This window comes from Lithobates pipiens, unplaced genomic scaffold (genome assembly GCF_037356315.1).
Source record: "Lithobates pipiens isolate NorthernLeopardFrog02 unplaced genomic scaffold, aLitPip1_a1.2 Scaffold_13, whole genome shotgun sequence".
NCBI classification, from domain to species: Eukaryota; Metazoa; Chordata; class Amphibia; order Anura; family Ranidae; genus Lithobates; species Lithobates pipiens.
Genome location: NW_027507718.1, coordinates 200,013,467 through 200,025,199, shown reverse-complemented (window position 1 = coordinate 200,025,199; position 11,733 = coordinate 200,013,467). Strand labels below are relative to the sequence as shown.

Here is an 11,733-nt window from a genome sequence, read left to right as displayed (position 1 = left end):
AATAAATACCACCAAAATAAAGCTCTATTTGTGCGAACAAAATGATAAAAATTTCATTTGGGTACAGTGTAGCATGACCGCGCAATTGTCATTGAAAGCGCTAGAGCGATGAAAGCTGAAAATTGGGCTGGGAAGGAAGGGGGCGAAAGTGCCCAGTATTGTAGTGGTTAATGTTTTACTAATTTGTTTCTGTGTTAATGTACAGTAATTATAGATGTATATGGGGTCAACCATGATACCTCATTACATATACAGGCACTACTCTTGCTTTGCAGCTCTGCTTATTAGGGATGAGCCAAACAAACCTGAATTCCATTTGCCTTAAGCCAGCCATAGACCATTCAAATCTCAGCCAGTTCAGCAGGGACTGGTGGAGCTTCGAACCATGTGTGAGCAGCCTGGTTGTAGCCAAGTTGAATGATCAATCAACTTGGGTACAACCAGCCTGTCTGATTTTTCCTGCAATTACTGTCAACGGTTCCTCAGACACCCCCCCAGCCAGAGAACACAATAGTTTCATGGGAGGGACTTGATTCCCTCATCAACACTAACTGTGTTGATGGGGGAATCAAGCAATTTTTTTTCCTGCAACCTGTGCTTGCAGGAAAGAAAATCACACCATCTATGGGCATTTTACTGAAGCAAAGAAGACTGGATAGACAGAAATGCAAATCCTTTGGCAAGTAAAACAGCTTCCATATGCATTTCATCTGTATACAGGGCCGGACTGGCATACCGGGATACTGGGACATTTCCCGGTAGGCTGCCTGCCCTGGGGCCACTTTGAGCTATGCTGTGGCTGCAGTGTAGCTCAAAGCAGAGTGCCACTGGGTCCCGGAGCTCAGTGTAAAGTCTTGCTATGACAAAAGGTCCCGCCCTCCTCCTAGACCAGCTCGTGTGATAGTCGCAGTATTCTGTCTATCGCACAAGCTGGTCTAGGAGGGGGCCGGGACTTTTGTCACAGCAAGACTGAACCTTTCACACTGAGCTCCATGACACAGCGTGAGATGCGCTCTGTGCCTGTACGTAATCCACTGGCACTAACTGTGAGGCGGCAATGATTAGCATGGTAAGACAGCAATGATGGGCACAGTAAGGCTGTAATGATTGGCACAGTGCTGCAGCAATGATGGGCATGGTGATGCTACATTGATTGACATGGTGAGACAGCAATGGTTGGCACGGTAAGGTGGCAATGATAGGCAAAGTAAGGCTGCAATGATGGTCATGGTATGGTTGTAATGATTGGCACGGTGATGCGGCAATGATGGGCATGGTGATGCTACATTGATTGGCATGGTGAGGCAGCAATGGTTGGCATGGTAAGGTGACAATGATGGGCAAAGTAAGGCTGCAATGATGGGCAAGGTAAGGCAGCAATGATGGGCATGGTGATGCTACATTGATTGGCGTGGTGAGGCGGCAATGATTGGCATGGTAAGGTGGCAATGATGGGTAAAGTAAGGCTGCAATGATGGGCATGGTGAGGTGGCAATGATGGGCACAGTGAGGCTGCATTGATTGGCACGTTGAGGCGGCAATGAGGGGCACAGTAAGGCTGCAATGATGGGCACGGTGAGTTGCAGTGATGGGCATGGTGAGGCGGCAACGATGGGCACGGTGAGGTGGCAATGATGGGCACAGTGAGGCCACATTGAATGGCATGGTGAGGTGGCAATGAGGGGAACAGTAAGGCTGCAATGATGGGCATGGTGAGGCGCCAATGATTGGCATGGTGAGGTGGCAATGATAGGCACAGCAAGGCTGCAATGATGGGCATGGTGAGGCGCCAATGATGGGCACAGTAAGGCTGCAATGATGGCCACAGTGATGCTGCAATAATGGGCATGGTGATGCTACATTGATTGGCATGGTGAGGCGGCAATGATTGGCATGGTAAGGTGGCAATGATGGGCAGAGTGAGGATGCATTGATGGGCACAGTGAGGCTGCATTGACGGGCACAGTGAGGCTGCATGGTTGGGCTGCATTGACAGACACAGTAAAGCTATATTGATGGGCACAATGAGGCTGCATTGATGGGCACTGGTGAGGCTGCATTGATCTCCTGTACCATGTCTGCAGTATCTGACCATCTCCTGTATCATGTCTGCATTCTCTCTGTTCCCAGAGCCCCCCCCCCCCCCACATTCTCAGAGTCACCCCCCCCCCACATTCGCAGAGTCCCAGTTGCCCCCCTTTTATGAACAAGAAAATAATGACGCTATGTTTATGGGCTGATATAATAATGCTGTTGGGATGGTATGAAATTATTTCCAGGGCTGGTTTTTATTGCCAGCCCGGCCCTGTCTGTATACCTTGTTGTTAGCCTGAAGTTCAATTTTCAACGTATGTTTTACATGCTTGTTCAAAATATATAATGCTATATATGATCCATATTTTTAAAAGCAATTTAAAAAATATTGATTTTCATAAAGGTACAGTACTGCTATATTAATGTGGCATACCTTATAACAAATAACTATCCTTTTTTATGTTTTCCTAAGAATATAAATGATATGCAATGGAAAATAGGGAAAAAACTGTTGTATGAAAAACAGAGGGCCAATACACTTGTTAAGGTCCTGCTTTCAATGGCTGCCATGACGTATGCAATAATTATCTGGGTTTGTAGCCAGGTACATGTTTTGAACAGATATTGGATATACCAGGGTTTTGAAACATATTCTAAATTCTTATGTATTCTGTAATCAGCCTCCAGCATCAATGCCCAGCACAAAAATCCAAAGATTTGTCCAGGGTACAGTCCATGCCACCAAGCTGAGAATGCGAATGTACACAGTACAGGTCTTGTCCTGCAGTTTCCAAATACAAGTCTTCTTAGCCACATAGCTGTGCTTTTGTTCCAGGTCCTAGCAAACACTGAGATCTTATTCGTTGTTTCTAAGGTGAAGATATTTATGTCGGAAACTTCTACATGTGAACATAATTCTATGGAAAATCCTGCTGTGTGAAATAAGGCTTCATCCAGAAGCCAGTGGGAATAATAAGTAATTTTAAATATCAGTGCCGTGGTCCACATAACATATATACAGCCTAGGTGTCTGCAGTTCATGAGGTCACATTGGAAGGTAATCTTTTCAAACAGCACGGCTCGAAGAATCTGTAGCAGCATGAATAATGTCAGGCCTCTACTTAATGTCCAGGCTTGCCTAAAGTTACGACACATGGAAGCTTTACTAACTTGCTGCTGGAACTTTACAAATGAACACAGTGGACCGCCCAGGAGAGCAGGGAAGAACATGAAATAAGAAAGTATGACCAGTATATTGTACCTCCACACGGCATGGAAATTTTTCTCCTTCATGCAATAGTTTGCTGTAAATGCCATCTTTCGTTCATGGAGATCCATGGCCAGAGATGTGACTTTTTGTGTCAAGAGCATAAGAGATGAAATCATAATGGATAATCTAAAAGAGAACATACTTTCAGGACATAATAGAGTTGGTGTAGCCTATAACAGAATTTATCATCTACTGATACTTTACATTTACATCATAAATTACATTTATTATTATTATTATACAGGATTTATATAGCGCCAATAGTTTACGTAGCGCTTTACAACTTGGGGGTAGAAAGTACAAATACAATACATTTTAATACAGTAGGAATCAGAAGGCCCTGCTCCTTAGAGCTTACAATCTAAGAGAGAAGGTCAAGAGATACCAGAGTTAATAACTGTGGGCGATGTGCTGATTGAGAAGATAAATGTACAGTTGTTAGGTGGGGGCCAGATAGGCTTCTCTCAAGAGATGAGTTTTCAGGGATCGTCTGAAAGTGGATAAAGTAGGAGAAAATTGGACAGATTGAGGTAGAGCATTGCAGAGGATGGGAGAGGCTTTGGAGAAGTCCTGAAGGTAAGCATGGGAGGAGGTGACAAGGGAGTTTGAGAGCAGGAGGTCTTGGGAGGAGCGAAGAGAACGATTAAGTTGGTATTTTGAGACTAGGTTAGTGATGTAGCTGGGGGTCAGGTTGTGGTTGGCTTTGTAAGTTATAGTTAGTATCTTGAATTTAATTTGGTGGCTGAGTGGCAGCCAATGGAGGGATTGGCAGAGGGGTATAGCAGACGCTGAGCGGTTTGTGAGGTGGATGAGCCAGGCAGCAGCGTTCATGATGAACTGAAGTGGAGATAGCCTATTTAGAGGTAAGCCAATGAGGAGGGAGTTGCAGTAGTCGAGGCGGAAGATGACAAGGGAGTGGATTAGAAGCTTTGTGACATTGGTTAGGAAGGGGAGTATCTTGGAGAAGTTGCGGAGGTTGAGGCGGCAAATTTTGGATTGCGATAGGATGTGGTGCTGAAAGGTTAGTTCAGAGTCCAGGATTACAACCTATTTTTTGTATACCTTGCAACGGCTCCTTGGCGTTTCAGATGTGACTTTAGCATTATGCAACCAATTTTGTGTGAAGTCTAAGTTTTATTGTATCTGTTGCATGCCATTAAATAAAAATAATAAAAATAATTACATTTATCATTTACAAAATATTTTTGGAGTTGTTTTTTGCTTTTTAAGGGAATTTCCACTTTGGAAGGGCATTTTCTCATAACTTAGTAAATGTAGGGAAACTCTACTGACTTCCATCATTAAATCACGTGCAAGCAAATATATATTTTTTTCCTTGCCTGCCATTATTCTTTGCAAAGTGAATATTCATCAAATTCACTAAGATAAGTGGAATCTCCTTGTGGCCAATTTGCCTTTAATAAATGAACCCCTCTGTGTGCCCCTATTGGTAAAGCACACGTTTCTGTTTTTCCTGTAGTGGGGAAATCCAACATTTTATAGTTGTCACTGGTACAAGAGTAGAGGGGAAATCTTTCAAATTCGTTTTTGTTCTGGTAACAACTGTCACAGCTGGTATTTCTCTTCTGTTGGTTGAGATTTCTACTACCTTCCCTGTCTGGAACAGGAAGTGAAAAGAAATCTCCCCAGTAGAGACAGAGGGGTGGATTTACCATGCAAATACACTGTGAACTTTGCAAAGTACAGTTGCACTCTGCAAGAACAGTTGCTCCAGAGCTTAGTAAATGAGCAAAAGCTCTGCTGAACTCCATCATCCAATCACGTGCAAGCAAAAATGCATTTTTTTTCCTTGCATGTGATTGGGTACTATTTGTAAAGTGAATCTTTACCTCATTTACTAAGCTCTGGAGCAACTGTACTTGCAGAGTGCAACTGCGCTTTGTAAAGTGCACAGTCTATTTGCCTTTAGTAAATCAACCCCCATAGAGAGCAATAAGGACAAAAAATGCCAACCACCCCATTCTATCTGGTGTTCTACTTTGCAACTAAAATTCAGTTTTGGCATTGGATACCCTTTAATTATGAGTTTAATCACTCTACAACTCAGATTACTTTTTATGGTTTCCTTTTCACACAAATATTGTAGAGCAGGAAGCATTTTGAGTACACTGTGAATCAACTCCAAAAACCTTCACGTTCAATGCTGCCCCTTTGTTTGAAACAAAGTGGTCATTTATAAAGAAAAACTTTGCACTTTGTTCATGATATTGGCAAGCCAATACATACAGGATTGCAAACTAGAGCAGCTATCGCTTCCTGTTAATTGGAATGCTGACATGGTACATAGTACCCACTGCACTTTGTACAACACAATAAACAAGCAAATAAATTAATAAATAGGTATTTAAAAGAGCTTCTTTACTCTCGCCCATGAAAATAATGCTTATATGCCACTTATCTTTGATGCTTGTTGATCCAGGATAAACATAGTTATAAGCCCATTGAATCCTGAATTGACTCTTTCTCCCCCATTGCTCTTCCACTGCACATCCTGTCCTACATCGCCATCTTTGTTTTCTTCATGATCCGTAGCCCTATGTCTTTTTTTGGTTCTGGCCCTGTGATAATGTGACATCGTTCTGATCTGCGGGGAAGGTGATGCCTCCTTGGATATGTGAAGTCATTATCCCAGGCTACAGGAGGAGGCTGACATGTCATCCTCTCTTAGGTGAGATGCTAAGACAGGGGGCAGGTTGAACATGGAAAAAATAGCAAATAAACTTTTTTTTTGTAAAAGGTCTACTTTTTATGTTTTGGTGGTACGGAGGATTAGAATGGTGCAAAGTCTATTTTTTCTGGAAGGTCCGCTTTAGACTAACCATACCTTTTTTAATGCCTCTGTGTGGACCAGTGGTTTATGCTTGGATGTCAGCCTTTAATTCACTAAAGCTATAACGAGCATTAAAATAATAAAAAAATAAGTTGTGCTAGAAATGAAAAATTCACAAATCAAGTGACATTAGATGCAAATAAATAAATAGTGAACGTTCAAAAAAATTCATGAACACGGAATACATGTGTACATATAAAAACGTAATAGTGGATAATAAGAATATATAAAAAATAATCGAAAAAAAAATAAATAAAAAATAAAAAATAAAAATAGTGAAAGTCCACATACATACATACAATGTCGGAGTGTACTCCCCCAGAGTGAAGTGCCTGTTGGTCTGTTCCTGCTATATATGGATGAGGGGCTCCCGCTCATACTCGGAGGTCCCCAGAGGTATTGGATACTTACCAGTCCCCGCAGAGGGTTTAATCTGCCTGTGTTTATGATCTCGCTCTAGAGGGGGTCCATCTGTTCCGTTAAGGGTCCCCACTTATAGAGTGGGTTCTTCTCCTCCGATTGGGATCCTTTCCTTCTCTTCCCCTCTCTTCTCCTGTTGGTGAAGGCCGATAACCCTTGGAACTTTGTATTTCCACCGACTGCCTCTTTTTCTACCCATTTTTTCATTGTAATGGACTTTCACTATTTTTATTTTTGATTTATTTATTTTTACAATTATTTTTTATATATATTCACTAATCTTGAGTCGTATTATTCACTATTAGGTTTTTATATAAGCACATGTGTTCTGTGTTTATGAATTTTTTGAATGTTCACTGTTTATTTATTTGCATCTTTTGTCACTTGATTTATGATTTTTTCATTTCTAGCGCAACTTATTTTTTTAATTATTTTATTTGCACCATAGAGCTATTTGATGGTTTTTGTTGCAGCTAATTCTTATTTATTTCTCACTTTAGTGTGGTATTAACCTGTTTTTTTACTATAACGAGCATTCACATAGCTAAAAATTATAACTAAGGTGTCAAACAACATATGTGTTATAGCTTCCTGAATGAATTCTGGATACTTGCCTTGTGGGTACAATGGATTAAAATGTAAATTCCCTTTGTTTGTTTTTTTGAAGATTATACAAAATAAACCTAAAGCCCTATTTAAAGTATAAATAAAAGTAAAACACGTTTTTAGTTTTTTTTTTTTTTTAGTTTTGGATAGAGTATGGGGATTAGAACACTTGTCATTTTTTATTGCTGTCTGTGCCCCCATTAGAGAGATTCACCTAGGGTTGCCACCTGTTCGGGATTCACCTGGATAGTCTGGGTTTTGAATCATGTGTCTGGGTTTCAGTCACCCTGAAACCCGGACACATTATTCACACATGAATGTAACTTGGAACAGGGGGGTGAGGGGCACTATATGTGCTGCATTACAATTTTTTTGGAGTGCCCAAAGGTGCCCCAGGTCTGTTATCCTAAAGTGTATTCTAAACAAAAAAGAAAAATGTTGCTGTGCGCTGCTAAAGCGTTCAGGTTTGGGTTGAAGAAAAAGTGGCAACCCTAGATTCACCCTCTCTATTTGTCCTGTATACTATTATCATTGAAAGTAAAAGTAAAGAAAAACACACATTTTGTGTTGTCCCCAGAAAAGTAATAGAGGGGAAATCTTCAAATGGGGACACTAGTTCTGGTGACCTGGTGGTCCCCAAGGGATTCCCTTAATTTTCAGGAATTTTCTCTCACTTCCTGCTTGGCTATGGTGCAGAAAGTGAAGGAAAATCTCAGAAATGGCACACAGATGGTGAAGAAAAAAAATCTGACAATATCTCTGCTGCGGCTCCGGTGTGATTTGCACAGAAGCCCTGTGCGTCCTTTGGTCCATTTCTAGTCTGAATTCAGCCAAAAATGCAGGCTGCAATTGGACCTGAAACGGTGAACGAGAATGCACCGGACTCATGCTCCGAGCCTTTGCGTGCTAATATGTGAGCCCAGCCTAACACTTTATTTTCTATCTTTTTAGTCCTGATATGTGATTGATTTTTGCTTGGAAATAACGTAAAATGTATTTTTCTCTCAGTAAAAATGCTGCTTTCTGCCCTTCAATTTCAGTGTTCTGTGCTAGCAGACCTGAGTAACAGCCACACCCCTCTGTACAAGTTTCAACACAAAGAATTGTGTTGCAGAAATGGGGAGAAGGCACAGTGGCCTAGCAGTAAAAAGGGTTGCCGGTTCGAATCCCAAACACAACGCTACCTGCCTGGAGTTTGCATGTTCTCCCTGTGCCTGCGTGGGTTTCCTCCGGGTACTCCGGTTTCCTCCCATATTCCAAAGACATGCTGGTAGGTTAATTGGATCCCGTCTAAATTGCCCCTAGTATGTGTATGTATGAATGTAAGTTAGGGACTTTATATTGTAAGCTCCTTGAGGGTAGGGACTGATATGAATTTATAATATATATAGTTTCATAGTTAGGTTGAATAAAGACACCAGTCCATCAAGTTCAACCTGAGTGCCTACAATTGCCCCTATCCCTGTACATTGCACACTCACATCGGTCCCTACCCTTAAGGAGCCCACAATCTAAGGTCCCCATTCATATACTAAGGCCAATTTTTTGGACAGAAACCAATTAACCTATCTGCATGTCTTTGGAGTGTGGGAGGAAAGCAGAGTACCCGGAGGAAACCCACGCAGGTACAAGGAGAACATGCAAACTCCAGGCAGGTAGTGTCATGGTTGGGATTCGAACCAGCGACCCTTCTTTATATATATATATATATATATATATATATATATATATATATATATATATATATATATATTCCTTACTAGACTGCACAACATGTGATATGTGTGCTGACCTTTTAAGTTTAATTTCACTACCAGATCATTTGGTGATTTATGTCTAGTTTTTTAAAAAAAAATTGACATTATAGCGCTACATTGTTTGTTATCATTCACCATAGCTGTATGTTGGCCCTTTAAGCAGGCATAGCAGGCACGCGCGCATGCCCGTTGCACTGCGGAGGAAGTCGATGTGTGTGACTGCCGGCCACGCGCCATCGCGGGCACGAGAACCAGAAGAAGCACGTGTGTGTGTGTGTGTGTAAACACACATATCCCTGTTCTGCAAGGAGAGGAGAGACAGATTGTGTGTTCCTGCTAGCTAGGAACAAAGACCTGTCTCCTCCTCTAGTCAGTTCCTTCCCCCTACAGTTAGAACGCACACTGAGGATACACAGTTAACCCCTTGATTGCCCCCTAGTGTTAACTCCTCCCCCGCCAGTGACATTTATACAGTAATCAGTGCATATTTATAGCACTGATCGCTGTATAAATGTCAATGGTCCCAAAAATGTGTCAAAAGTGTCCGATCTGTCTGCCACAATGTCACAGTCCTGATAAAAGTTGCATTATCAGTAAAAAAAAAAATAATAATAAAAATAAAAATGCCATAAAAATGCGATAAATCTTTCCCATAGTTTGTAGATGAAATAACTTTTGTGCAAGCCAATCAATATACGCTTATTGTGATTTTTATTACCAAAATTATTTAGAAGAATATATATTAGCCAAAACTGATGAAGAAATTTGATTTTTAAAAACATTTTTTGGGATATTTATATAGCGATACCCTCACTTAAGAGGGCCGCAAGTTTGGTTTGGGCCCTGAGCACAGCTCCGCCAACCCCCCCCGGCAATCTGCTCTACCCACTCTGGCACAGTTAGTATCTAGCAATACACATTAAATCGCTTATACTCTAAATATGTGTGTGCGTGGGTGGATAACTCGAGCTCATAGACAATCTTTGAAAGTATATAACTGACTTTACTTGTTGTTTTATAAAAGGAATAACATGAATCGAACATTTGGTTTGCAACAAATAAGCAGGTCCCTGCAGTAACCAGTAATAAAGATAAACAGAGTAATCAGCATAATAAAGTATTGCTATGCAACTCTAACGCTGCCCTTTTTCAGCTACTTCCCCGCATGGGTAAACTAACACCCAGCACTATCTACCTATGCAGTCAGGCCTGACTGATCTAGATGGAAGTCCAGTGAAACAATATTCGCTAGCAATCTTTCGGTGGTGCACTTGAAGAACAACTTTGTAATCCAAACGAATAATAAAGATAAAGTATCTGTCTTTAAACAGCTCTCACCACCCGGACAAGTCCAAGTCCGTTTCCTCCGCCGATTCGTCTAGGAACAGGAATCCACCGACCTCCGAGTCTTCAATCCTTCTGGTGTACTGCAGCAAGGATGAGAAAATGTCTCTCAGGTGCAGCCAGGCTGGCAGAGGGCTCTTTGGAAAAGAGCACAAGGCCCAGGCTTCAGGCCTTGTGCCTCCAGCAGTTCAGCACAGACCTCCCCTTGCTAGGAGAGGGGGGGGGTGTCCAAAAAGAGAGCGAACTAGGCCTCTCCCCCTCCTTATATGCCCTCCCCCATGAGTCTCTGGGGCATAACTCCAAACATCCTGGGAACCAGCGGGGTTCTGGGAACAGTAGTTTTATAGTCCTTAAAGAGACCCCGCTACATTTATTATAGCAAAAAGTAAAAAATCTTTTTATTTATTTTTTAATTTACGCACTTTTTTTCTTTATAGCGAAAAAATAAAAACTGCAGAGGTGATCAAATACCACCAAAAGAAAGCTCTATTTGTGGGGGAAAATTTTTTAATTTTGTTTGGGTACAATGTCACACGACCGCGCAATTGGTCAGTTAAAGCGACGCAGTGCCGTATCGCAAAAAAATGGCCTGGTCATGAAGCAGGCAAATCTTCCGGTCTGTAAGTGGCTAATATGTATGTCATTTGGTGAATGTCATTTATTTAAAGCCCAACTCCAGCCAAAACATTTGATATTGTTTTGAATAGTGCTGGAAAAGACAGAAATTCTCTCAGGTCTTTCTGTACCCTATTGGGGATTTCCCCTTTATTTTCTGATGAGAAAGGAAGTGATAGGAAATCTCCCCCATGGGGGCATAAACAAAAACACATTTTCAATGGAGTGGAGAAGGGTTAGCAAATTTGACAATGTTTTATTGATGTCTCTGCCTTCCTGTCCCCGAGTTTCTGTACAGATGTCATAGGGACAGGAAGTGAGTACAAATCTTTTCATAGACAAAATAAAAATGTTACTAGATTTCCACTCTCACACTCTTAGGCTTGAACCCCTTGTTACTGCCTATTGTACTTACTTTACAGGCATGGTTTCCTCCAGAAAATACTGTCTGTACATTAGCCATAGGTGACATCCAGTCTGCCATGTCATTTGTAACAGAAATGCCCACTTATAGACAGACTTCCAGCTGACAATATGAAACAATGCTGCGTGACAAAGAGCAGGGATGAAGATCAATACTGCATAGGGCCCCATGGATGCGCAAGCTAAAATCACTCCTCCAACTAAGAGATAAATGTATCTGAAATAAAGCACAATGTCCAAGTTAAATTAAATTAAATCATTTACTAATGCACATAAATCATAATCCATTTATCTGGTATTTAAAATCATCCTGTGGTAAAAATGTTTATTTTAAATTGTAGGTGCCTTGCATACCACCTTCGATTCACTGTGTTGCTTCCCAGCGTAGACTAATTCTGATCATCTTTGGTGCT

General features: G+C 41.4%; 1 protein-coding gene across 1 annotated transcript; it reads right to left on the bottom strand.

The window, feature by feature from the left end:
• Positions 1-2,225: 2,225 nt before the first annotated feature.
• MBOAT4 (membrane bound ghrelin O-acyltransferase MBOAT4) lies at positions 2,226-11,530 on the bottom strand. The gene is made up of 2 exons (XM_077478550.1): positions 11,313-11,530; positions 2,226-3,430 (listed from the first exon to the last, which is right to left on the bottom strand). The coding sequence occupies exons 1-2, from the start codon at positions 11,489-11,491 to the stop codon at positions 2,482-2,484; spliced, it is 1,128 nt and encodes a 375-aa protein (XP_077334676.1). The 5' UTR covers positions 11,492-11,530; the 3' UTR covers positions 2,226-2,481.
• Between the last annotated feature and the right edge of the window lie 203 nt (positions 11,531-11,733).